Here is a 26,018-nt window from a genome sequence, read left to right on the forward strand (position 1 = left end):
CACGCGTGTCCCCGTCGCGCACGCTCACGCTCCGGGTCGGGCCCAGGCCCCGTGCATTGCTGCAGCTCCTGCATCTCCCGCAGCTCCTGCATTCCCCGCAGGTCCTGCAGCTCCTGCATCTCCCGCAGCTCCTGCATCTCCCGCAGCTCCTGCAGCTCCCGCGGTTCCTGCAGCTCCCGCAGCTCCCCCGGTGTTGTGGGGGCGGTTCTGCTGGGGCAGAGGGTGCAGGACCCTGGGAGCGAGCGGGTGCTTGCCACGGTGCTTGCCGCAGTGCTCACCGTGGTGACCTCGCTGGCAGAGTACTGTGCTCTGTGGACTGGTTTGTTTTCAATGGCAGTTTCTGGCACCATCCTGCCAATATCAGGACAGGGGGCTTTGGGGGTTTAAAATTACCTTTAGAGGAGCGGTGTGTGTTTCTCCGCTGCTGGATGGGTTTTATAAGGGGTTTTTCAGCACCAAGGGGCCGGGTGCTGCTGCTCAGGCACCAGAACCAGCCAGGCCAAGGGGACTTGTGCCTGGGGTCCCGGGACCCGCGGCTGTGCCAGGCGCGCGGGGACGTTCGTGTTCTCGGCGGGGTGCGTGTTCTGGCGGCGCCCGGGGGTTCCTGCTCGCTCTGGCTCCCGGCGTGTGCCAGAGGTGCCTTTGCAGGAGTCAGTCAAACAACCGTATAGTTTAATATCCCCGCGATCAGGGCTGACATTTATGTCGTTAATTTTAAAACACTTTATTTCTTCTCTATTAAGTTAGACTCATTTCCAACAGACTAAATAACTCTCCCTAACCGTGGCCTGGAGTTTTAGTGTTTCCTTCCCTCTTTAGTTCTTGTTGCCTTTCTGGGAAGCTCAGCGAGGGAGGAAGAGCAGGAGGGGTGTGTGAACCCGCACGGCAGGTTCTGCCTCCCTCCCCATCCACCGCCTCGGGCTTCCCCGGCGGCAGCTCCTCCGGCTCCTCTCGTGGCGCTGCCCTCTGCCCAGGGCTTGTCCCCGTCCCCCCGCCCGTCCTGCCCCTCCAGCTGGGACCCGTCACCTTCCTCACCGTCGCCTGCGGGTCCCGGGCTGCACCGGGCTCGCTGTGCGGGGCGCGGGACCGCACCGGGAGTTCTCCCCGCCACGCCGGGCCGGGTTATTAGTTATTTTTAGCAATCGATGTTATTGATGCCGTGCTAGCTGGAGGAAGCCACTGGAGGGCTGTTCTTCCAACTCATTACGTTTAGAGCTGAACTATCCCCTTTTTATATAAATCCTGACACATAAAGATAAAATACACAGTTTTCCGTAGCGCTGCAGCCCAGGGTCGGCGCTGGCGCTGGCCGGGGCCGGCGCTGGGCAGCGTCCCTGGCTCTGCCGGGAGGAACGTGCTGGGCCGAGCAGCACTGGAGCAAACGTGCCAAAAACTGCTCCAGAGGGGCTGTCACATCGCTGCTGCGCCGGTCCCGTGGGGGCACAGCCAACGGCGTCCCTGGGCTGCCCTGCGCCCCCACCCTCTGGGGACAGAGCCCTGGCGGTGGCCGTCCTGACTGCGGCAGTGGGAGCCCTGGGCAGGCGAGCGGGACAGTGGGACAGCAGGACAGTGTCCGCGTGTCCCTCGGGCCGGTGTCCCCGCTACTCCCAGACTGTGGTGACATGTCCCTGTGGAGCTGGACGTGCAGACCCCTCCCCACTGCCCAGGGCTCTCTCCCGCCTTTCCAGCGAGCTCAGCCCGCTGTGGCGAGCCAGAGATGCCTCTTGCCATTTACTTTTGTAGTTTTTCATTTCAAGATGAAATTAAGCTATAGAGAGCAAAAAGCAACCCTTTTTCTAAAGCAACGCATCAGCGCATCCCTTAAGGGGAAAACGCTCTTCCAGGGAGGGTTTCCTGCACTTTACTTGTCCTCTGTGTCTCGGTTCTCCTGCGCTTTCAAGACCCTCGCCCCTGGCCAGTTCCCCTTGCGCTCTGGGTTTTCGTGGTTTGGTTTTTTGTATCTTTTTTGTTGTTAGTATTGTTTCCCATCAATTTTACAGTAGGTCTGTATTTAGGATGAAAGCCTCTCTGCTCACCCGGCCGTGGTTTGTGCCCTCGCGGCTCCATGGGGCCAAGCGGGGACCCCACACTTGGTGGCCGCCCCGGGTCACCCACCTGTGCCTGCGCCCGGGTGTGCGCAGCCGAGGATGCCCCGACACGCGTGGCTCTTCTCCCACGGTCCCACCTGCTCACAGGTCGCTGCAGGCTGCTCCGTGTTCCCCTCCGGTGGCTCCGGTCACCCTGTCCCCCGGCGCAGTCCCGCTGGCCGCCATGTCCCTCCCTCGCTGCACAGCAAGCGGTGTCGGTGGTGGAGCTGTCACCTTCTGTCACGTCCCATCAGGTTCTCACTAAAGAGGTTGAGCCGCAGGTTAATTTATGGTGTACGCACGGGGGAGCCGAGGATGGGAATAGTGGCTGCCCTTAAATAAGTCATGAAGCAGGATCCCAACAGCACAATTAGAACCCTCTGTTAATGATTATTTATGGGGCTGGGAATGCTTATTTAACCTGACTATATTAAATATTAAACCAAATTATAATATTTATAACAGTATTTACAACAAGAGGGAGCGGCGTGTTGCCGGGGCCGTGGCGTGGGCTGGGGGCTGTACCGGTCCTGGTCCCTCTGCCCGGGGGTGCCCTGGAGCTGCTTCGGCAGCTGCCCGAGACGGGCAGGGGAGGCGGCTGCTGGCGCCGAGTCCCGACAGGGCCAGACACCCACTGAACTGACTTCACTTGCAATTCAGGGCCCACGGGGACGGAGCGGCAGGTTTGGCAGAGACCAGGAGCGGGGGAGCAGCCCCAGGGGCCTCCAGCTGCCCAGGGCAAGCGGGAGACCTGTGGCTGAGCTCCTGCGAGGGTGCAGCGCCGTTGTGGCCACTAACGATATTTTCAGGTGTGCAATGCAAGATAATGACAGGGCTGATCAAATCTCCAGGATGAGCTGTTGGGTTTGGGGTCAGGAGGAGCCGAGTTGCTTTTGTGTCCCTGGAATGGGAGCAGGCAGCGGGGCTGGCGGGGCCGCGGGGTCTCGCGGTTGCTGCCCTCGGGCTCCGCTCCGTTCGGCAGAGCCGGGGCTCCCGTTCTGCTGGCCCCAGCAATTGTGGGAGGTAAGTGAGAAATCCCTCCATGCTCCCAAAGGCGGCGTGATTGCAGGTTCCACAGCCTATTGCAGATAAAATGATGATTAAGGGGTCCTACCCTATAAGCAGACAACCATGTTGACCTTATTTAGGCTCCTAATCAATTTGCCCCCGGTGTGATTAATTGAGATGGTTGCCATTGATTTTCTGTGAGACGGGAGCGGCTGGTCAGGGATTCGCAGGATGCCGGCAGCGAGGTGGTGGGGGCTTTGGCAGCGTGGTGGCGGCGGCAGGCTGAGCTGCCTGGGTCCTGTGCTGGTGGGTTTTGGGCTTCTGGGGTCCCCCTGCAGCAGTGCCAGCAAGAGGGTCCCTGGAGCGTGACCTTGCTGTGCTGCAAGGGGCGGTGTGACCCCCCAGGCTGGCGTGGGGTCCCCAAGCGCCGGGGTCCCTTAGCACCAGGGTCCCCAAGCGCTGGGGTCCCCGCGTGAGCTGCCGGCAGCTGCCAGAGTGGGAAAGGCTCTGCCCAGGGCTGCGCGCCGGGTGAGGGACCCGCAGCACGGATGATTGGAAAGGATTTTCTAGCTAAATTGCTGAGCAGATGGATTTACCCTGGACTGGTCCTTGTGGACTCTGGAACATTTTCTCTTCTGTCACGGTTCCTTTTTATGACCTGCCATTTGCTCCAGCAAGCGAGCAGAGAGCCCTTGGTGTCCAGCTCCCGCTGCCGTTCAGGAACACGGCGGCACTGCTGCCGGGAGCCGCTCACCCCTTTTCAGGAACGGTGCCGGGGCCCGGCAGGACACCCTGACAGCCCCACTCCCCCGGGCTCCCCCTGCGCTGCCCGGCGGTGCTGGCGCGGTGGCAGGAGGAGCAGCAGCTGCCGGTTGCGTGGGGTTTGCTGTGCCAGTGATACGGCCATGGGTTTTATAATGAGCTGTGGATCGTTATGGCGACCACCTGCAGTCTGTGCAGCCAGGACGGTCTGCGGCATGGGCAGGAGCGCTGTCCCGGCCCCCCCGGCCGTGGTGACAGTCCTCCGCGGTGGCGTCTTGGCAGACCCCTCCGTGGTGGCAGCGTGTGCGGAGGGACAGCGGTGGCCCTGGGAGGGCAGGCTGGGCTCTTCCCTCGCTCCACCATCAACATCTCCACGCGGTGGTTTGGCTGGTTAGTGCCATTGCCAGAGCCCGTTTGTGGCTGGTATTCCTCTTTCTTAGAAGAAGAGGGAAGGATGACACAGTGTCTCCCACCCAAAGCCCTTCCCCTTCCTCCAGCAGCGTTTCTGCCATTTACATTAAAGGCTGTAACGGGTTGGAGTAAATGGAGCAGGTTTGCAATTAGTTTTCAAAGTACTTATCTCATTAAAGTAAATGAATTATTGATTTAGTGACACTCATGCTTTTAGTGAGCGGCACAGTGCCATCACCACTCTGTTCCCTGGCTCACCGTGGTGGTGGCCAGTCCCCGCACACGTGTGCCATCGTGGGTGCGCGAGCGGCCAGTGGCTTTGTAGCCAATGCAGAGCCACGCTGGCCACGAGTCGTGTCCGTGGGAGCACGGACATGGCTCCTGTGGGCACGGTGGCCGCGCCGGGACGCCTCCTGGCAGCCCGTCCTTGCGGTGCCAGGGATGCTGAGGCAGGAGGGCGGGAGGCAGCCCCACCGGTGGCACAGGGCGCTCGGCTCGCTCGGTGCCTGGCAGAGCACCGGTGTGGAGCTGCCAGTGCCACGAGGGGGCTGGTGCTGCTGCCTCCCACCAGCTGTGCTGCCTGCGGCTCCTCTGGCCAGCGCAGCACCAGGCAGGGCGGGGCGCGGAGTGCACGGGGTGCATGGGGTGCGGAGTGCACGGGGTGCGTGGGGTGAGGGGTGCACGGGGTACCGGGTGAGGGGTGCGCGGGGTGCACTGGGGCTGGCCGCTGCCCGGCGGCGCGTGGCTGCAGGAGGGTGAAGCGCTGACGTGCTGTGCTGGAGCCAAACGCTGATGGCTGAACCTGCTGCCCCCCTGCCAGCTGCTGACTCAGCTCTTTTGCACTTCTCTGTACAGAGATTTAATCTCTCCCGTAAGATAAAATACTCCATTAATGGGAACCTGCCTACTCAGAGCCACCTTCTCCAGGTTCCTGGCAGGAAGGGCCGTGCTCTCCGTGGCCAAGAGCTGAGGCTGCTGCTGGGGACACACCGAGAGTGGCCCTGGGAAATGCCAGCGGTGCGGCCAGACATGCTCCCCCCGTGCTGTCGTGCCCATGTCTGATACGGGGGACAGGGGGCAATGGGAGGGATGCCAGTGGGATGAGCTGGGAGCGCCAGGCTCCTCCGGTGGCGCTGGCCGTGCGAGTGGGTGCCGTGCGGCTCTGCCGCTGGGTTACGTGGGTGACACGTGTGTCAGAAGCCCTTGGTCCTCGTCGGGAGCGCGCTGGGAGGGAGGCGCTGGTGGTGCTGCGGGAGCCACGGTCACCGCACAGGAGGAAGTGCCGGGGAACGAGCCGAAGTTGCAGCAGGAATTTCGGTTGGCAGGTTCACAGCCATGACTCAGGCTGGTGTTTTGGTACCAGGAGTCAGGACCGGTGATGCTGGCAGAGCTGTGCCGAGCGGGCGCGCTCCATGGGTCACGCCGTCCCCTCCCTGCGGGCTGAAGGGCTCCGGTTGTCCCTTGCCAAGGAAGGTGGTTCTCCCGGGGTTCAGAGCTGGCCGTCACTCAGGGTCACTCAGCTCTCATCTTGGGACAGCGCGGGTCCCCGGGCAGGCGGGAGCCGCCAGTTCAGTACTGGGAAGGGGTTACTGAGGAGGGACCAGCGCCATGTGTTGTCACTGTCCCCAGGAAGTGGCTGCGCTTTCTGGGCTGGAGCCACCGGCTCGGGGACTGTCCTGAGCGGTTACTGAGCCCTGAATCCGTCCTGGCGACGGCGGCTCCTCCACCCCGCGCCCCGGCAGCCCCACCGCGCACCACCGGGAGCCGCTGGGAACGGGGCGTTTTATCTGAGTTTAAAAAAATGCTTCTCATTTAATTAAAAGTGTTGACATTGTGCCTGGCCATCCCCCCGCCAGAGAACGCCGTCATAAATTAAACATTAAACCTTTAATGGCCCATAAAGAAATACTCGCTGCTGCTTATGTATATAGGGGATATAAATAGAGAGGGCTGCTGGGGGAGGGGCAGGATATTATTTTTCCTCAGCCAGATAATCTTTGCTAATGAATTTAATTAAAAGGAAAATTAATTTAGGTTTCTTGTTGGAGGGAAGGGGAGTTAAAACGTACTTTGCAAAACTACGGAGAAGTTTCCCAGCGCAGCGGAGGGGGCGGGCGCCAGGGGCACAGGGTGCGGACTCGGTGCTGTGGCTCCGGGGCTCCACCGGGTTTGGCTGCTGCGCTGGCCGGCATTGGGCTCGCTGGTCCGGATGCGGGTCTCTGTGCGGCGGCCGGGGCTCCAGCCGGAGCCCATCAGCCGGAGCTTTGCCGGAACAGCAGGGCCGGGGGCGAGATCCCCCAGTGACGCTGACCCCGCTGGCCCGGAGTGCTGGGCTGCTCCTGACCCACCTCCATCAACGCTCTGCTGGGCTTTTCCTCTCCTGCTTTGGCGCACGTGGCAGGACAGGCAGGTTTGGGCTGAGCATCCCAGTCCCTGTGGTGCCCGGGACTGCCGGGATTTTCGGCGGGCTGGTGCAGGGCTCGGTGAGCTCCCTGGCTGCACGGGCGAGCGCGGCGCGTCCCGGCTGCCGGGCTCCAGGCAGCTGCGGGAGTTTCTCAGGTGGCGCCTTCCTCCGGAGATGTGTTTGGGAAATGAGATTTTACCCATGGCTGTACCTCCCCGCGGAGAGTGAGCATCCTTCAATTATTCATGGCCAACAGGCTGTCTGGGTTCCCAGCACACCCAAACCTCCCGCAGCACCCGCGGGAGCTCTCGGCTCCGGCTCTGCCGCCTCCTGCAGGGATCCGGGGGAGCGTGTTCTTGGCGAAGCCGGGGAAGATCTTGGAAGCGGCGGGAGGGCCGTGCGGGGCCAGCCCGGCGCTGCTGGGGACCAGGGAGTTTCCAACCAACTTCACCAGGGCACCCACGTCCCACAGCTGAGTGTGCCCTGTGCTGGGGCCAGGGAGGGGACCCCCGAGCCTGGAAAACACGTCTGGCTGGGCGAGAGCTTTCTGGAGGGTTTTTATCATAAGAGCACTAATGGAAGTCAGCACCAGCCTAATGAGCTGTGCTCCTCCATGAATCTGATTCATTGAGGCAGGAATTACCATAATTGATTATCCTGCTGTGCGGCTAAGAGCGGCGTTTGCTGACAGAAGTGCCCGAGAACCGGCTCTGCTCTTCCCGAGCCACCGTGTGCGGCTCCGGACCGTCCGCGCCCCCGCCGGGATCAGTCATGGGCCGGAGCAGCGTCCGCTCACCCTGCGCAGGGTCCCTGCACCCACACTGGGGCACCCGGGGTGCCCGGTCTGGGGTGCTGGCTCCGGGGGACCCTCAGCTCCAGCCCGCGCAGGGGGAGCTGCCGCTGCTGCTGCCGGCAGCGGGAGAGGCTGCGGGACGCGGCACCTCCGGGTCCCCAGAGAAGCAGTTAACAAGCAGAAACAGCCCTCGCTTACTCTTCTTAAAAAACTCTCGTGATCTGTAAGCTGTTCTCATTATTTCTGAGGGTCTGACATGATTTATGAACATTTGGGTTGGCAATGTTGCAAAAGCCAATTAGCTGAAGTGCAGCTTTCAGGAAGTTTTCTTTGAAATTCGGTGGTGTTCTCCAAGAAGTACCCAGAGCCGGGACGGTGGCGGCAGAGCCGTGTGCCGCAGGGCTCGCTCCCCGTGGCAGCGTGGCGCCGTGCGGGGGGCGAGGGGCAGGGCCGGCACTGCCGGGGGCAGGCACAGGAGCACCCGCGGTCCCTGCGGGGAGCTGGGGTGGGCACAGGGCTGGGGGCACCCGAACCAGCCGCGCGTCTGGCGTGTCAGTGACGGCCGTGTCCTGTCCGAGCCCACAGAGCCCTGGCCAAGCCTTGGGCTGCGTGAGGGGCCAGGCTGGCCTGCAGAGCCCTGGGGAAGCCGGGGAAGGGGCCTGTGGTCCGCGGGAGCTGGGCCAGGTTGAGGGGTGCTGACAGGGCGCTGGGCAGGGTCCTGCTCCCAAAGCGCAGGTGCTGCTCCTGCTCAGCGCCCCGGCCTGGCTGTGGCTCTTCCCCAGAGCAGGTTTCCCAGCGCGCCCGGGAGGTAACGCTCACGTTCATACTCGTATTTCATACTCGTATTCCAACATTTTGCCAGTCAATGAGCAAATAGCATTGACTGTAAGCAGGTTAGCGATGATGATCATTGATTTTAATTCTTCCTCCTCTTTCTTGTCTCTTCTTAGAGAGTCCATTGCGAGCATCGCGGGAGGAGCTGGGCCGAGTAAAAGGTATGGAGGCGTTTGCTGGTGAGGGCTGTGCTGGGGCGGTGGCTCGCGGGGCCCGGGGTCCCTGTGGGGTCCCCGCTAAAAGCTGCATGCTGACCCCTGCATGTGTGGGGCAGGCGGTGGGCGCTGCCGCCGAGCTGCGCGGGCCGGGGGGACAGGGCAGCACCTCCGTTCCCGGGGCCAGCAGGCGCGGGCCGGGTGCCGGGGGAAGGCTGCCCGCTCCCCGCCACCGGCACCCACCAGGCACCGAGCCCCGCGCACACGTCACAGGAGCGGCGGGAGTCGCGGGTGAGGAGGGCTGGGGGCTGCAGTGTCCGTGAGCTGTCTGTGTGTGCTGACGTTGCTAGCTGTCTGTCTGGCTGTGCGGCTCCCGGGAGCTGTGGGGTTGGTGTCCCGCGGCTGAGCGGCCCCGATGCCTGGTTGGGATGGGGGGATCGGGACGTGGCTGAGGGGTGACCGGGCACTGTTTGCACCTCGGGGCGTGTGGCTGCGGGGCTGGGGATGCTGGAGCAGGAGGAGGTGGAACAGCGCTGGGAGGAGAGCTGGGCTGGGGAGCTGCTCCATGCCTGTCCTGCCCTGGCTCCGGGACGGCGCTGCCCCCGGCTGGTGACACCCCAGGTTTTGGGCTGTGTGGCAATGGAGGGTTTTGTTCTGCCTCATCGGGCTCCTCTGCGCCTGGTGCTCGCCCACAGCGCGGCCGCGCAGCAGCGAGTGGGTCCTGCGGGCTGCGGGGCCTCGGGCCATGGCCGGGGCTGGTTGCAGGGCACAAAGAGGAGAGGGTTTTGATCACCAAGATATAAGAGGGAGTGGGAAGCCCCCCCGCCTTGGCTACCTGCAATGGTGGCTCCTCTGCTTTATCACCCTCTCCTGGTGCTGAATTATTGAGAGTGTTGCTTTCTTTTATTGCTGTGCTGGAGGAGAAATGCCTCAGCCCAGCTCTGCTTTGAATATGATTACGGGGCTGGAGATGTCAGAGCCAGCTGGGCCCCAGAGACTGATCTGCCACCCTTCTCGCTCCTCTACCTTCCCTTATTCTTATTTATTCCCTTGCTCCCGCACCTGGTTCAGCGCACACGGTCCCCTCGCGCTCCTGTGCCGAGCGGTGCCCCGGGAGGACGGGAGATTTACTGCCTGACCAGCGGCACTGCCGGGGGCTCTTTCCCCCGGGGGACCCATCTCGCCCCCAGAGCCCCCGGTCCCACGAGCCGCCGCGCTGCGCTGGCTGCAGGCAGAGCCCACGCAGCGCTGGTCCCTGCGGACCCCCTGCCTGTCCGCTCGCCTCCCGTGTGGGACCTTGGCCAGTCCCCTGGCTCTCCCCTGTGGGATGGGGTGTCTGTGCCGGCATCTGCCAGGGTGTGCTGGGGGCTCAAGATGTGGCCGCTGCCCCCGTGTTGGTGGGGACTTCTGGGTGCCCTTCCTGTGCAGACCGTGGCAGCCACATCCCGTGCTGCAGGGCAGGTGGCTCGTGCAGGGACTGTCCTCAGTGTTCCCACACATGTGCAGTGGGGGCTGCTGGCTCAGACCCCTGCGGGCCACAGCTTGGCCGCATCCTGCAAAGGGGGGATGCCAGAACCCACAACAGCCCTTCCCAGCACGGCCTGCCGGATCCCGGCTGAGCACCCCTGCTGGACCCCGCTGGGCACCCCTGCCTCCCGGAGCAGGGCTGGGGAGCAGGCGGCTGTGCAAACCACCGCCTGCCGTGGGGGCCAGGAGCCGCTGGCACCTCGCAGGTTAACCACGAGAGCGGCCGGTTCCCTTATTGACAGGGTAGCTTGAAAAATGCTGAGGCAGGACATCATCTACTCGGAGTGTCAGCGCGGAGCCCACGCTGCGGAGCCCACGCTGCCGGGAGCGCACCCGCTGCCGCTGATCCCCCCAGGCCCAGCCTGGCCCCCGACCCCCCGGGTGCTCCAGCTGGGGAGCAGGTCGGCTCCGCCTGCACACTCGCCCTTTCCTTTGCTCTTGAAGACGCCAGACAGGATTTCAGCTTTATCCCGCCCTCTCCCGTTTTCTCTCTGGGGTGAATAAGCCCCTGCCCGGCTGTGCACCCGGGGCTGCCCCAGCCAGCCCAGCGGCAGCATGTCAGACACCGGCAGCCGGCTCTGAAGGTCGGCGGCCTGCGGTGAGTGGCTGCGCCGTGCCGGGAGGGAGGTGAGCGCAGGGCACCCAGCGTGCTGGCCCCGGGCGCTGGAGCGGACAGCGAGCGCCGGGGGAGCGGCCCCGCCGAGGAGGAGCGGCGCCCAGCGCAGCCAGCATCAGGGAGCACCCCCTAGATCCCCGCAGCCCCCGGCTGCTGAGATGATGATGTATTTTTGGGTAGGTACCGCCACCAAGAGCGGGCATTTCCCCTCCCTCTCTGCCGAGGTTTTGCTCAGGTTCGGGGGTATTTTTTGCCGTGGTTACTTCCCAGCTGAGCTGCCGGGCAGGGAGACCTTTCCTTCTCGGATGCGGTGCTGCCTGCCCCATGGTTTGCGGGCAGGGGCCGGGCTGTGATGCTGGAGGCCAGGCCGGGCATCGGGGAGGAGCGGGGCAGGGCAGGGCGGGCAAGGCTCTGCCTGGGCACCGCGGCCTCGTCCCTGCCCGCAGGCAGCCCCAGCCCCCCATCCTGCCTCCCCTCCGCCCCCCTGAGCCCCTCGGTGCTGGCCGCAGGCAGCAGCCCCCTCACCTGCACACAAACAGCCCCCTGCCCTGGTCCCCTCTCGGCTGCGTGGGGTCGGGTGCGTCTCTGCTGCCGGGGAGCGGTGGCTCCAGAGCTGGTCCCGGGGGCTGCGCTGCCCGCGGGGTGCTGAGGTGAGGGGGCTGCTGGGCACAGCAGCCTCTCTCGCCAGGGGTTTGTCCTCCACAGGTGCCCACCCAGGATCTGGAGGCTGCTTGCGGGGCAGGCTCCAGCCTTGTATCTCAAGCTTGAAGTCGGTGGCCAAGGCCACTGAGATCCCCGCGGGGACCCCGCGGTCCCACTGTGGCACTGCGGTCCCTGCTCAGGCGGTTTGGAGCGTGCAGTGCTGCGCGGTTACGGGGGTTACGTGCTCCGGGGAGCAGAGCAGACAGAGCTGTGTGAAGGGGGATGTGGGGAAAGGAGCTCACGGGGCAGAGGAGGATAACGCTAATTCATTGTTTCTCAGGGGAGTGGCTTTCAGGCGTAAGGTGCTTTGTCACGAGAGATGTTGGTGCAGCCGCCGGTCAGGAGCCCATCGGGGCTCGCAGAACCTTCTCCTGCCAGGCGTTAATTCTGCCCAGGGACGGATCGAGCCGCCATGGCTGTGAAAGCAACTGCTCTGGAGCTTCTGCCCGCGGCTCCGTAGGCGCCGGGTGGGCTTGCAGGGCAGCGGTGCCCGGTGCCTGTCCCCTGGGAGCTCCGAGCGCCGCTCCCCGCAGCACGTTTGCAGCTGGGGGCACCGCGCAGGGTGTCCCGTCCCCATCCCGGGCAGCACACGCAGCCAGCAAACCCAGGGTGGCCGCGTTTTGGCATCGTGCGGGGCACAGCAACGTCCCCGGTGCTGCCGGAGCGGGGCCAGCGAGGGCTTTGCTCCAGCAGAGCGGCGTTTCTGGCGCTGCGGGTGTCCGTGTGTCGCGCAGGGTTCGGTTCCCTGCGTGGCGGGCGCGTGGCCGCTGCGGGGAGCCCTGCGGTGGCGGGCGGCAGCGGGTGGCTCGGTAATCGGCACTGCAACAGGCTGAGATGCCAAAGCAGAATGTCTTCAAATTAGCAGTAATTGCAGGCGAAATAAAGAGCATGTAGGGCGAGTGGAAGGACGGTTCTATAAATATTATGATTTTTAAAGTTTGCCCTGGAGTCCTAGAGCCTGTTTAAACGCTAATATCCTGTCTGTGCATTTAAAAAGCCTTATAATGAGGATTGAGTGTCTCCTTCCAGAGTGCTCCCCCTCTGCCTCGTCCCGGTGTCCGGCACCGGCAGTGCCGCGCACGCCCCTGCTCTCACCGGCGCCCAGGGGCTGGGGGGTGTTTTCTTGGGAGCCCCTTGTTGGGCAGCAGGGCTGATCTCAGGGCAGGGTGGCTCTGGGAATGCGGCGTTTGCAGTTGGTCATGTCTCATGTCACCCTCCATCATTCCTGCATCACCCTCCATCCCACGCCGGCCCTGCAGCAGCCCTGGCAGCACCGGTGCCAGCGTGCTGCCGAGCGCGGTGCAGCCATTTCACCTGCCGGTGCTGCCCCCTCGGCCCAGGAGCTCGAGGTGCTTGGCAGCATCAGTTCTGCCACAGTTCTGCTGCCTGCACGATCATTCTCGTTAAATCTAGGGAGCCTAATTGCCATTTCATGTAAATATTTTGTCAAGTGGAGGTTTTTCCAGGCGGGGCCGCGCTGGCTGAAGGGGAAGCAGCCACGCGCTCTCGCTGCTGCGGTGACAAGTTCCTGCTTGTCCTGCCCAACACAGGTGTGAACCGTGTGACCGGGGAGCTGCCCGTGTCCCGCGGCGAGCGCAGGGCTCCTGCACGGCCGGTGCCGTGTTTGCTCGTGCCGGGTGATGGGGACACCGGCTCCCCTGCTTGCGCATCCCGCGGGGCGGCTGCGGCACAGGTGTTTGTGGGGTGCACCGCGGGCTGGCCCCGGGCCGGCCCGGCTGCTCCCGCAGCGCTGGCGGCTCCGCACGGGCGTTGAAGCATCTCCTCATCCCCGTCCCATCCCCCCGCGGCAGCGAGGAAAGTTTCAGCGAGATGGTGTTTTTCCTTCGATCCCATTAAACTTTCATGCGCTTGCTCTGCATTCCCGCTCCCCTCCTGGCTGCCACAGCTGCTGTCCCAGATACTTGCCATGTGTCGGTCGGGTCTCCTCACCTGGTGAGGTCAAACCCAGGTGCTGGTGGCACCGCTGCCCCTGCCTGGGCTCTGTGACCTCCCGGCCGCTGTGGCAGCCCCGGGGCCGTGGCAGCACAGGCGCTGGGAAGGTGCAGAGCGGACATTTTCAGTACAATCTCCAGCTTCTTTGGAAGTTCAGAGTCAGGGGAGCTCCAGTGATCCCCCAGGAGCCACCAGAAGAGGAGGAAGGAGCCGGGGATGAGTGGGAGGGAGTTAACCGGGTGTCCCTGGGGAGCTGGGGCATCCTCCCCAACGCCCCCCGTGCTCCCGGGCACCCCTGTGCCGCAGCAGGGCTGCCCCGCAATGGCCCCCGTGCCTGCGGTTAAACACGGGTGTCCGCGAGGTGAGGCGAGAAACCAGGGAGCTGTGAGAGGCTGCTCGACTGCCTCCGGAGATGGGCGGCTGTGGGCATTCGGGGCGGCTCTGGGCACTCAGGGTAGTTGTGGGCACTCAGGGCAGCCATGGCCATTCAGGGCGACTGTGGTGCTGGGACGGTGCGAGCCGGGCTGGCCGGACTGTTTGCCGTGGTGCGGCGGGGCTGGCGATGCTGGTGGCAGGAGGAAGCGCTGTGGTTTGTGCTGGTGTGGGGTGTTCTGTGCTGGCAGGTCCTGCGGTTGGGGACCCTGCCTGGGAGCCACCAGCTCCTCCTGCTCGCTGGTGCCCGGCGCGCTCTGGAGAGGCGTCCCCAGCCCAGTCCCGCCTGGCGCTCTCACCTGTCACCTCTGGTCCCTTCTCGCTGTCCTGGTCTGTGCCAGCACGGCACATGGCACCTTCCCCTTGTTTCACGATAGCTCGAATCCATCAGCGCTTTCATCTAATCACTTTATGTCTATGACTAACTACTAATGAGCTTTTAATTAATGAGTGCCATGGCTTAGGGGCATTCTGGAGCGGGTGGGAGGAGAGGACTAGACGGGTGCCCCGCTCCCTGGGTGCTGCGGGGCCACTGGTTCTGCACCGCAGGCTGACCCTGGTCCTCGCGGTGGCGGCTGCGCCGTGGCCAGCCCGCAGCGCCGTGTGGCAGCTCTCCCAGCTCGCACCGCGGCTGTGCCCGCGGGACCACAGGGGCCCCGTCACACACCAGATGTTTGCAGCCCCCCCCAGGTGTGCAGTGCGTGCCCATGGCGCATCCCCGGCAGGTCCATGGACACCATGGTGTGCCGGTGGGGCCGAGCGCTGCGCTCCGGGATTTCCTGCTGCACCCACGCAAGGCTGGGCTGGGGGCCGGACGTGGCGTTTGGCCCAGGCCGCTCCGGTCCTGGTGCCGTGCTGTTCTCCTGCTTCCAGAAAACAAAACCAAGGAGCCCTCAAGGGTTCATTTAAAATAAATAAAAAGTGAAAATAGTGCTGATTTGAAGGAAAGCCAGCCCCATCCTGCGCAGGGGAGCGCATCGCCAACCCAGCCCCGAAGGGCAGAGAGAGAGATGCGCTTAGAACTGCAGCCCTGTGCAACTTCTGCCTTTGATCATATATCTTACATGTGCCCTTTGCTTTCCTTCGTCTGATATTTATTAGGTTTAATTTTACTGGGACGCGGTTGTAAGTGAGACAGATGGAACGGGGTCTGTGCGCCTGGTGAACACATCTTAATTAAACAGATAAATAAACTTTCATTCCAGGAGATTTCAATTTTGGAGGGGCTCCTCCGGGGCTGCGGCTCGGCGGGGCTGGGCACCGTGGAGCTGCTCCGGCACAGCCCTGGTGCCACCGCCACTGCCATTGGCCGGGGCTGCAGCGCAGTGTCACTGCCGGCACAGCCGGGAGCAGCAAGGCAAGTGGGAGCAGCCGGTGGTGACCAGGGATGTGTCCCCTACCGGGGAGCCGCCTGACGGATTGGCACATCTCAGCCATGCCGGTGTCCCACGGGAGCTGCCATGAGGACAGCTCTGTGACCAGCAGATGTTGGTGATGGCTGGAGGGGAGAGAGAGGAGACTCCACCGCTCAGCTCCCAGAGCTGCGGCTGGATCGCCCGCCCCGGGCTGTGTGTCCTGGGGAAGCGGGGCCGGTTCCCGCTGGGGGCAGTGGTGCAGAGGGGCTGCACCGGCGGGGCGCGGTGGCTGCCCAGCCCGTGGCTGCCAGCCCGGACCTCCCTGCGCCGCGGGCAGCTGGCGCTGGCTGTGCCAGGGCTCGTGGCACTGTCACCAGCCAGGAGCACCTTTGAGTCACCCTGCCTGGAGCCAGGCTCTGGCGTGGGGGAGGACGGGCAGATTACCTCATCCTGGAGCTGGCTCCCGGCTCACGTGGTTGGCTTGCTTGGGCACCGCAAGCCCTGAGCGTCGGGCCGTGCCCTTCCCTTTTCACCTCTATCCGGTAGCAGTGCAGGAGCTGTGGTGGGGCCAGACCAGCACAGGGCTCCTGGGGATGTCCCGCGTCCTGTGCCGGGTGCTGTGTGGTGCTCGGGTGCACGGGGGTGCCTGTGGGGCCCCTCTCCCCACAGCTCTCTGAGGGGTGGTGGGAAGACATGGAGCCCACAGGGAGAGCGCGGCACCGGGGCCGGGGAAGTCCCTGGGGAAGGGGAGCCGGAGGCGAGCGGGGAGCGTGGGGTCTGAGCACCGAGATGTGCAGGACGGGCCGCAGCGCCGGGGTCTTTGGGGGTCCCTCGGGAGCTGGAGGGTGAGCGGTGATGGTGGGACAGGGGTTGGTTCACTGCAGCTCCTCGCAGGGAGCGGCAGCCGGAGGGTGCTGTCGGTAGCCAGTGTCACTGCCAGACTCCTTTGGACTCTCGGTATCGTGGAGCGGTGGTGAGAAGAAACCCTCCCCCAGCCCGGCATCCACTCCCCCGTTTGGCACCTTGCGGTCCCTTTGGAGCGCGGTCACCCCGGCAGCAGGACCCCGTGGGGGCTGGCGCCCCTTCCCGCCGCTGCCGCTTCTCCAGGGTGGCTGTTCCCGAGGTGTTTGTTCCCGCCGGGTCTGCGGGTGGCTCCGGGCCGGCTGTGCCACATGCTGCTGCTGTTGAGCGTCTGCAGCAGAAACGGGAACTGCTGCGAGTGTACCAGGACACTGCAGCATGTCGCTCTGTCTGGGGATACTGTGGAAAATCCCAGCCTCCAAACAGGGCTGGTCGTGTGCTGGAGGCTCCGGCAGAGACGGAGCATCAGCAGCTGCTGGCACAGACCTGCCTTTGTGCATCACATTTGGCCAAGATGGAAACTGAACTGAGCCCAGGTTTTGTTTCCCACATACCCAAGCACAATGCCGCCCCGGCTGCCTTGGTGCTGGCCGTGGCTCTGGAGTTGGGTGCGATGCAGCACCAGCGGTGCAGGGTGCTGGGCAGGGACCCCCTGTGCCAAAACCAGCTCTGTGGCACCCAAGGGTGCTGGGGCTGCCGTGGGGCTGCGATGGAAGGACATGCGAGGTGGGACAGGAGACCCGAATGAGCACACGTGTGGCCTCACTGGCTGTCCCCTGCAGGCCCCGGCGTGCGGGCTATTGCCAGGGCAGCTGTGGCAGGTGTGCGTGGTGCTGGTGTGTCAGGGCCGCTGGTGGCACCGGCAGGCCAGTCCTAAATGCAAAAATGCCTCTTGAGCTCCGTGGAGGCCCATCCCCTGCCTGCTGCTGGCTCGGGACAGAGGGTCCCTGTTACGGGGCAGGGCGCTCTGTGTCACCCCGGGGTGCTTGGGGGTGGCAGGTGGGGCTGGAGCCAGCCCTGCCCGGGGCTTGCACGGCTTTGCTCTTGGGGGGCTGAGCTGCCGGTGCCCGGGGAGTGCAGGCTGCGCCGGGGCCACGGCTCCTGTCGGGAAGGCCGGCGAGCTGCGGCCCTGCGCCGCGGTGCGTGTCTGCGGTGCGTGTGTGCGGGGCTGCAGGCTGAGCAGGTGTGTGCCGCTCGGGAGGCGGGGCTGGGCTGCTGCATGGCTCCCTGCCCGGCCCGCCCGCGCGCCCCGCGCTCGGCGTGGTGCGTGTGCACGTGTGCGGCTGTGTGTGCGGGGAGCCCCGCGCCGCCCGCCGAGCCGCTGCCATCGCGGGGCTGCGCGCCTGCAAGTGCCGCTGCTCGGCACGGCTTCCCGGGGCACCCGCGTTGCATCACCGAAACTCCCGGTAAGACCTTCCTTCCCTGGGGAGCTGGCGCTGGGAAGGGAGCCGGTTCTGCCTGGCGGGCCCCATCCTGCCTGGCTGCTTCCCGGCGCGGCAGCGCGTGGCCGGGGCTGCGGCGGGGCTGCCCGGGCGGCGGGGAAGCCATCTGCGAGCGGCGGCGGCGAAGGGGTTAAGTGCGGGATCAGCTGTTCTCATGTCATTACGGATTCTCTTCATTTTATACAGAGCTCTGTTTGATGTCTGAATGCACAGGGGACTCCCCCTCCTCCTCCAACTCCCACCCCTTTTATTTCGCTCCCTCGCCCTCTCTCCCTTCCTCCTCCCCTTCCTTTCTCTCCCGCTCTGGCTCACACACACCCTTTGCAGACCGTGCGCTCAGTGCCAGTGTCTAATGGCACCGAAGTGAACAGGCGAGCGCTGCTCCCGGGGCGCGCGGCGCGGCCGGCCTGCCGCCGATGAATCCCTCCTAAGTCGCGCCGAGGGGTCGGGAGGGCCGGCCGAGGAGGGGAGAGCCCGAGGGGCGAGCCGGGAAGAGGAGGATAGCGCTGTGCGGAAGAGGACGGACCCGCAAGCAGCTTCACGGCTACCTGTCGACACATGCTGTGCTCCATGGCTAACTCGGGCTGCCTCCTTGTCTCCAACTCAGGCATGCTTCCTCACTCTCTCCCCTGCCCTCCAGCCTTCCTCTACCTCCAACAGGTAAGTCACCCTCTCCAGGGGATTTTTTTGCTTTCCGGTTCACACGTGTTTTTGGCCGGTTTCCTCTGGTCAGAGGGTCAGAGCTTAACCACTTCCAGCCCGGCCGTGGGGCCTCTCCGGCACCGGCCCCGCAGCACCAGCGAGTTCTGCCATGGTGGCAGCTCGCGGTCCTCAGCTGTGATTCCTTTGGGGTTTCTCCGGTTTCTCTGCCGAGGCACTGGCAGCGTGGCCGGGGCCGGGGAGCGGGCTGGGACGCGGGCAGTGCGGCAGCAGAGCTGCCGGCGCGGGGCCAGCACGTTCCCTGCCTCGGCGCTGCTGCCCGGCAGAGGTGATTGGCGGTGATGGATGCTCGGGTGAAGGAGTGAGGCTCCTGTGTGGCCTCAGCAGCCCCTGGGGAGAAGGGAAGGTGATGAGCTTGTGCACGCACACGCATGTGCACGTATGTGTGTGCATGTGCCATCGCGTCATGCGTGTCTGCAGCCGGGCCACGGGGTTGAGCGTGTGTGGGTTTGTCTCGCTGTCGATAGGGAGGTGCTGCAGAGAGACCTGGGGGGTGATGGGTCTGGGTGAGCCCCAGCACCGGGCAGCCCGGCCAGAGGGTCCCCAGGCCGTCGGTTTGGTCCTTGAGTTCTGGCCAGGGCACGCTGCCCCGCGGGGCTGCTGTGGGTCCTGCGCTGCGCCCAGCGCCGGGCGCCCAGGCTCATCGTCCCGGGGGAAGCACTGCTCAGGAGAGACAGCGATTTCTTCAAAAGCCTCTTTGCTGCATCGGAAATCCCGTCTCCCAGCCAGGCAAACCGCTCCATTTGTGCTTTCAGGAGTTTAAAAATTCATAGCATCCTCAGCGCGCTCGGCGTGGCCTGCGCGGCTCACCCGGCAGCCGAGGACAGGCGGCGCGGGTGAAACCCTCCTGCCCAGCGGGGAAGGGCTGGGCAGCGTTCTGGTCCCGCGGGGTGTCCGTCGCCCGCATCCCAGCGGGTTTGTGGCCGGAGCGTGGCTGTGGTGGTGGGGACAGCGAGGCCCAGGGTCGCTCCATCTGCCACGCTGGAGATGGGGCTGGCGAAGCCGGTGCTGCCGCTGGTTATACAAGTGTAGCGGCGGCTGCGGCGTGTGCGTGGGGCTGGGGCTCGCGCAGGGGCTGCTGCAGAGGCCGGCCCAGCCGGGTGCGTGATTTATTGCGCCCTCCTGCAGGCACAGGCCGGGGAGAGCTGGGGCTGGGCTGCATTTCGGTCTTGGCTTCCCCAGGCTGTGCCGGGGTCCCCACGGCCGCTGCTCGGCTGCCCAGACGTGTCTGGCACTGACCAGGAACCGTCCCTGAGCCTCTACCCATCCCCAGGGACGTTTTCTGTCCCTCTGAAGAGAGCACATGGATGCTGTGAACTGGCAGCTGGCGTGGGGCCCGGAGCCTCCTTTGGAGCAGGCGGCGCCATGGGAGATGCCTTCTTCAGCCAGGATCCCTTTGTCCCCCAGATCCCCTTGTCCCCCGGGATCCCTTCAGCCCCGGCCACCTGCGAGGGCTCAGTGGTGCCGCCCTCCCGGCAGAACACCCCGGCACGGACCGGCCACACTGCTGCCGGCACCGGGGCTGCGGCTGGAGCAGCGGGGACGGCAGCGCTGCGGGCGGCAGGGCGGCCGGGCCCAGCCGGGCCGGGCACCAGTGCAGTTTGTGGTCCCTGGGAAGGAGCAGCTTCGCCCCGACGCACGGCTCTGTGCACCAGCAGCTCCTGGTTCCCTCCCTGGTTCCCTGTTCGGTTTAATTCAACCCTCGTGTTCGGTGTCTCTGCCTCCCTGCTCTCCCAGGGCCTCCTGCTCCTTGGCAGTGGCACTGGGCCCATGAGCCAGACCCAAGGGGTTTATTAGGAGGTTTGCAGTTGGATTTTCACCCAGCCAGTGAGTGCGATGGAGGCCAAAGTCTCTGTCCTCTTCCCAGGTCTGGTCCCTTTGCTGAGGTTCTGCACCCAGCGCTCGGGACGGGGTGTTCCTGGTGTGTGTCGCGAGGAGGTGTCGGGCAGAGGGACGTCACCGGTGGCTGTCACACGGGGATGGGGTCCATGGTGCTGCTGCCCACTCCTCGTCCTGCCCGGCTGAGCCACAGGCCTGCCTGGCGCGTGGGATTGGCTCTGCAGCACTTCAGCCCCAGTGCGCTCTGGGTTTTGGATCCACACACCTTGAGCCCCCGGCTGGAGGAGCCCACGGAGCGATGCTGCCTCCGCCATCCGCACGTGCTCACCCGGCGCTCTCCGGCCAGCCCAGAGGGTGTGTGGTGTGGGGTCTGGGGGGCTCGGTTTAGACCCCTGGTTACGGTTCCATGGCTGGAGTATGTGTGTATGTAGGGAGGCGGATGTCCCACGGGGAGCCTGCTGGCGTTTGCCGTGTTTGTTCTGAGAAGCTGCAGCTCCCCAGCCCGGCACTTGTGACAGTGCCAGCATCTGAAGGAATGACCGAGAAATGAAGTTGTCTGCAAAACTTCAGTCAGCCCAGCACAGGGAAGGTCCAGCAGCTGCCGGGCTCCGGCAGCGCAAAGGGCTCACCCCGGCTGCTGCGGGCGCCTGGCAGCTCACTCAGCTCAGCTCCCGTGCAGCTGTGCAGCGCCCTGCTCCCGCCGCAGGAGCCGTGGCTCCCCGCGCTCCATGGGGTGCAGCGCCCCACTCCCGCCGCAGGAGCCGTGGGTCCCTGCGCTCCATGGGGTGCAGCGCCCCGCTCCCGCCGCAGGAGCCGTGGGTCCCTGCGCTCCATGGGGTGCAGCGCCCCGCTCCCGCCGCAGGAGCCGTGGGCCTCAGGGTAATGTGTAGCTCTTGCTCAGCAAGGACCTGGGTGCACAGGGAGACTTTGGTGCTGCATTTCATTGACAGAGGAATCAGCTGCTGCTTAAAGGTGCTACTGCTGTAATTATAAGCAAGCAGCTAATTGCTCCAGGACAAGGCACAGTGCTGACCTGGAACAGACCTGCACCCTGGTGCGTGGCATCGGCGCTGGAGTGCGGCACAGCCCGGGATGTGTGTGGGGCTGGACGTGGGTTCGAGCTGATGTGCAGGGGGGCTGGAACCTGCCACCAAGAGGCCCCCGCCCTCTGCCCTGGGGGCGTCCCGGTGCCTGCGGCTGCACCGCTCAGCCGAGGGGGAAACAGCCTCTGCAGTGGGCTGCTTGGAAAATTCCTTTCCAAAAGGGCTGCTGCCAAGTTTAGCATATTATATTTTTAGGGAGCAAGTCTATTCCGAGCAATATTGTAGCATGTTGCACCAGTGAGTTCGTTTCGAGGCTGGTTTCTCACGCTGCTCGCGCGTTGCGGAGCTGTGGCGCCCGGCGTGGTGACTCCGGCGCGGCCGAGCGCCGGCGCTGCCGCGGCCACCGTGCTTGCGTGGCCGAGGACAGGCCTGAGAGCCGCAGAAAACATGTTTGCCTTTTTTTAATATCTTGAAAACACTGACATTAATTTTAGCTTTGCAAAGCTGGTTTTCCCGCTCTAGCTGTAATTTAGGCCTACACTGCCTGGCGATGCTCTTTTTATAGGTATATTCCTATTTTAGTACTATAGTGATGGGTGAATGAGTAGATTAAATTAGATTTAGTATCTATCATTCTTGGAGGCATCGCAGGCGGTGGAGGGGCACAGTTTAACAAAGCAGAAGGGCTGATGAGCAGAGCAGGCGCTGCCCACGCCGGCTCCCCCGAGCCGCAGCCGCCCTTGCTCCAGGCCCAGCAGCCACATAGGAGAGTGCATTTGGAACCAGATTTTCCTGCGCTGCCCCAGAACGGCTCCAGGTTTGTCCCCCTGGCACCTTCCGGAGTGGTGACCAGCTCCGGTGTCCCCACCCCAGCAGCCTTCGCATTCTGGCTGCGCGGCATGGACCTTGCGAACGGGCTTTGCGCAGCATCGGCAGGACGGGCCGCGGCCCGTGTGAGCAGCTCTTCTGGATTGAACTCCCTGGCAGCCATCGCCCATTGCACCGAGCGAGGCGAGCGCTGGGAGGGGAGCTGGCCGCAGGAGGCAGGTTGCGGGGACGGCGCCGGGAGCAGCGCTGGTGCTGCCGGGAAGGTGGCGCTTTGGGGAGCTGTCGGGGTCAGCGCCTGCAGAGCCGGGTCCCGCTCCCACTCTCAGGGTGTCAGCCATTCCCCTCGGTCAGAGCGCCGGGGCTGCCGTGCCGCAGTCCCAGGAGCGCTCCCACCGCCTTGCGATGGATGCTGGGCTGGAGCGTGTCGGCAGAGCCAGGGTGGCCGTGTGCGCACCGGGTCCCGTGGCCGGTGCATGCCGGCAGGGCCGCGCTGGCGGTGGGCTCGCTGCGGGCTGTGGGGTGCTGGCCCCGGGGTGGGGGCAGGTCTGGCTGCTCCCGCTCCCCTTACCCGAGTGCAGAGCTTGTGGCACTTTGTCATGATTTTCCCTGTCTCGAGCAGCAATCCCTCACCGCCCGTGTTACCCGAGGAGAAAATTACACATAAGCTGACATGATTGCTGCGGCTCCCGGCACCCGCGGCAGCTCATCCCCGGCAGCGCGGGGGGCACACACACCGCCTGGCCCCCGGCTCCTCACCCTGTGCCCCCCACGATCGCCTGCCCCTCCAGCTGAGCCGCGGCAGAGCCGAGAGGAGGGGACCGGTGGTGACGAGGTGACACAGCAGAGAAGCCCCGTGGCAGAGCACTGGGCTTGGCTCCCCGTGCACCCCATCCTGCCTCGTCCGCTCGCTCCCCCTGCTCCGCGCTGGGCGTTGTGCTGGGGACCGCGCTGCTCCCGGTGTCCCGCGGGGCTGCCTCAGCTGGGGACACCCCTTCGGTGGATTTCGGGTCTGGGTGAGGCTGCTGTTTACTGGTAGATTCCTGTCCCCATCCTGTCACCCAGGCTGGCCGGGGATGCGGTTGGGACATGTGCTGGTGGGGCTGGAGCTCAGGCCGGGGGGTCGGGGCCATGCTGAGCTCTGGCTCCGGGACAGGGACCCCGGGGGGCAGCCCCATTCTGGAGGGTCCCGCGTCCCCTCCCGGCTGTGCTCGCCATGTCCCCCCCGGCTCTGGCCGCAGCCTTCCAACAGCTCTTGCAAAAATCAAAAATGGGGAGAGAAGAGCGGAAGCAGGCGGCAGTGGCAGCTTAGTTGTGATCTGCATTGTGTGGGGAGCTCTTAATTAGAGCTAATTAGACTAATTAACTTGCAAATGAGAAACTCATCTCTTTCTCCCTTTCTTTCCCATGAAAAAATAAAAGAGACGAACAACAAGATAAATATTGAGGCTAATTAGTTTGTACCTGCTGCAGAGCCCCTCCAGCTCGCAGGATGCCCTGTCCCCACCAGCCTGCCCGGCGTGGTCCCCGTCCTGCCGTCCTTGCGGTGGCCGTCCCCACTCAGGGCTGGTCCCACTGCAGGGCACGGCTGCCCACGGCCCTGCGGTCCACTCACCATCGTCTGTGCACCATCGTGCCCCGGTGCCTGGCAAGGATGGGACCCGTGTCTGGGGACAGCGGCCATGGTGGCCGTGATGGCCAGTGCCACGTCACGTCCCAGTACCCTCCCCACGCACCCGTCCTGTCCCGGGCCTGGAGCAGGGGGTTCCCTCCACGGCACCGCGCGGTCCCGGCTGCTTTCCAGCTCTTCCCTTGCGGCATCTCCAGTTTCCCCCTCGCTCTGCTGCCGCAACACCCCAGGGGCTTTGTTAGCACAACCCGGTTCAAATGTCTGATTAGTCTTTAGGAGATCGAGGGGTCAATTTTCCACAGCTCCTTCCTCTCCATTTAACTAATTTAACTGCGCGATTGTTACAAATTTCATTTTATTATAGCCCTGCTTCTCAGTCCAATTGAATTACCAAAATCTCATTTTCTCAGAAGTGCTGAATATGTAATTAGAGGAAAAATTATGCTCCTCGCTGCCTATTAGAGAGGGCTGCGTGAGAGGGCTTGTCCGGGCGCACAGGTGGGTCCGTGGTTCCCCAGCACCCGCAGTGGCCGGGGCGAGCGTGTGCGTGGTGAGGTGATGGTGACAGGGCTGGGGGTGGGCTCCTGGGGGGCTTTGCAGGAGTGGGCCAGGGCCCGGGCAGTGCTCGCCGGCTCCTCAGGGACCTGTGGCCATGGGGCAGGTGTGGGGTGGCGGCTGGAGCCGGCGCGGTGCTCACAGGGATGGTGAGGCCAGCAGACCTGGCCGTTCGTCCTGCTGCTCGCTGTGTCTTGGGCGCTCTGGGCTGTGACGGCCACCGGTGTGCCGCAGCTGGGACCTGCGGGCTGGGACACGCTGTCCCCTCCAGGGCCCCCCTGCGCCCCTCGCTCTGGTTGCACTAGGGACAAGGTGCCCTCGGCCTCTCCCCGAGCAGCCGCCACTCTCCAGAGCTCAGCCTGTGCCTGGCTGCGGCTGCCCCGGGACTGCTGGCACGGCCATGCGCCGGCCTCCAGCGCGGTGGCTCGCCCCGGTGCGCACAGCGTGGGGCGCATGAGTCCCTGTGCCGGGTGCTGCGGGGTCTGCGGGGCTCAGGAGGAGCAGGTGGCTCAGGTGGGCGCTGCAGGGGACTCAGGTCCTCTCCAGCCCGTCCCTGTGCCCAGGGCTGCAGCCAAGCTTGTGCCTCATGTGCCTGCCTGTCCCAGACCCTTTGGTGGCTGTTGAGGACCGAGCGTTGCTGAGAATCGCAGCCAACGCTGTATCCGCCAGGTCTGTGTTTTTCTGGCGTGCCTGGAAGAGCCGTGCCGGGGGAGCCGGCCTGCCGGCCACCTTCAGCAGCAGCTGCCTGGGGCCCGGGCTGCTGCGGGTGAGCCTGGCAGCGCTGGCTTTGCCAGGCCCTGCTCAGGAAGGAGAACGCTGCATGTCCTGGAGCCGCGGTCCTCCTGCTCACTGTGGGCCTGATCCTGGCGGTGGTGCTGCCCAGTCCCTGCCCAGCACAGCAGCGCAGGTACATGCGAGCTTGGGAGGTGTCGGCCGTGCGCACGCGGGGGGCAGCCAGGAGCACCCCCAAGCACCCCTGTCTCGCCTCAGTTACACAACGTTATCATTTCATAATACTCTAAAATATACATGAAGTTGGCTGAATGCAGATGAAATTGCACCATTTACTTCATGAATATTTCATGCAGTCTCAGCTCCAAAGTTTCCGGCTGGCAGAGCCGGGAGCCGGGGCCGGGCCGTGCTGCCCCCTGCCCCGTGCCGGCGGTGACAGGGACACGCAGGCAGGTCTGTGCCCAGCGCCCAGGCTGGCATCTCATTCCCACTCCTGCTGGGTATCGCGTGGCTGCTGCTGCCGCGTCCTCCCTCCCTGGCACCGCGGGCGGCTGGGCTGTGCCGGGACCCCAGGCCGAGGGCAGGAACCAGCCCTGCTGCCCGGCAGCTGCCCTCTCACAGGGTTTGGGGGCAGAAGGTGCCAGGACAGCCCGGAGAAATGGTCTTTTCCCACACCAGCCGCCTGCCCTGAGCTGTCACTCATGCCCGTGGGGTCCTGCCCGCGCCCCGTGGAGCTCCCGCTCAGGATCCCGGGTGGATGCTCTGGCCCCCCGCCTCCCCGGGAATGAAGACGTTAAACGTGGCGGCTGCTGCCTCCGGCCCCCGCAGCTCCTCGCCTTCCACCGCGCTGCCCAGGGGCCGCCCCCCGTGTCCCCCCAGCTCTCTGAGGGACCGTGGTGGCCCCGTCCTGGGGAGGAAGCGCGACCTGCTGCCAGCTCCCGCCGGGCCCTGGGGCGAGCAGGGCTGGGGGCGTCCCTGCAGCGAGCACCCCGACCCCCGCCCCACCGCAGCCTGGGGCTCTGGCTGGTGCCTGCTCGGGGATGGTGCTGCTTGGTATGGATGGCGCAGCTTTTTGGGTAATGAAATATTCACAGGTCAGTGATTCTGTGAGAAATGACGGGGATCAGTCAATTCCTTTTCAGGGAGTAATTTTCTTCCCCTTCACGGCCTCTGTTTCATGTTGACAGTCATTAGCATGAGCGAGTGGTCAGAACGAAGGGAGGATGCCGTGGCTGTCACGCAGATGAGCCGTGCAGGGCATGGCCTTGTGGCAGCCCGCGGTGACGGCACAGCCGCGTGGCACCTGGGCCCTCCTGCTGCCCCCAAGGCATT

At 64.6% G+C, this 26,018-nt stretch overlaps 1 protein-coding gene across 21 annotated transcripts in view; it reads left to right on the plus strand.

Annotated features, from left to right (window-relative positions):
- The window catches only part of RBFOX3 (RNA binding fox-1 homolog 3), a 130,828-nt gene that overhangs the window by 92,572 nt on the left and 12,238 nt on the right, over positions 1 to 26,018 (plus strand). For 8 of the 21 annotated variants that reach the window (XM_065034248.1, XM_065034247.1, XM_065034241.1 and 5 more), the window contains one exon: positions 8,416 to 8,460. Coding sequence is in view for 13 of the 21 variants with exons in the window: in XM_065034227.1 (XP_064890299.1) it covers positions 16,778 to 17,306; positions 17,950 to 18,002 (582 nt within the window). In the remaining 8 variants the exon portion in view is untranslated. Of the gene's footprint in view, positions 1 to 8,415; positions 8,461 to 8,489; positions 17,307 to 17,669; positions 18,003 to 26,018 lie in introns of those variants that run through there. The other 13 variants (XM_065034229.1, XM_065034246.1, XM_065034228.1 and 10 more) reach the window with 5 other exon arrangements.

This window comes from Columba livia, chromosome 18, assembly GCF_036013475.1.
Source record: "Columba livia isolate bColLiv1 breed racing homer chromosome 18, bColLiv1.pat.W.v2, whole genome shotgun sequence".
Classification (NCBI taxonomy): Eukaryota; Metazoa; Chordata; class Aves; order Columbiformes; family Columbidae; genus Columba; species Columba livia.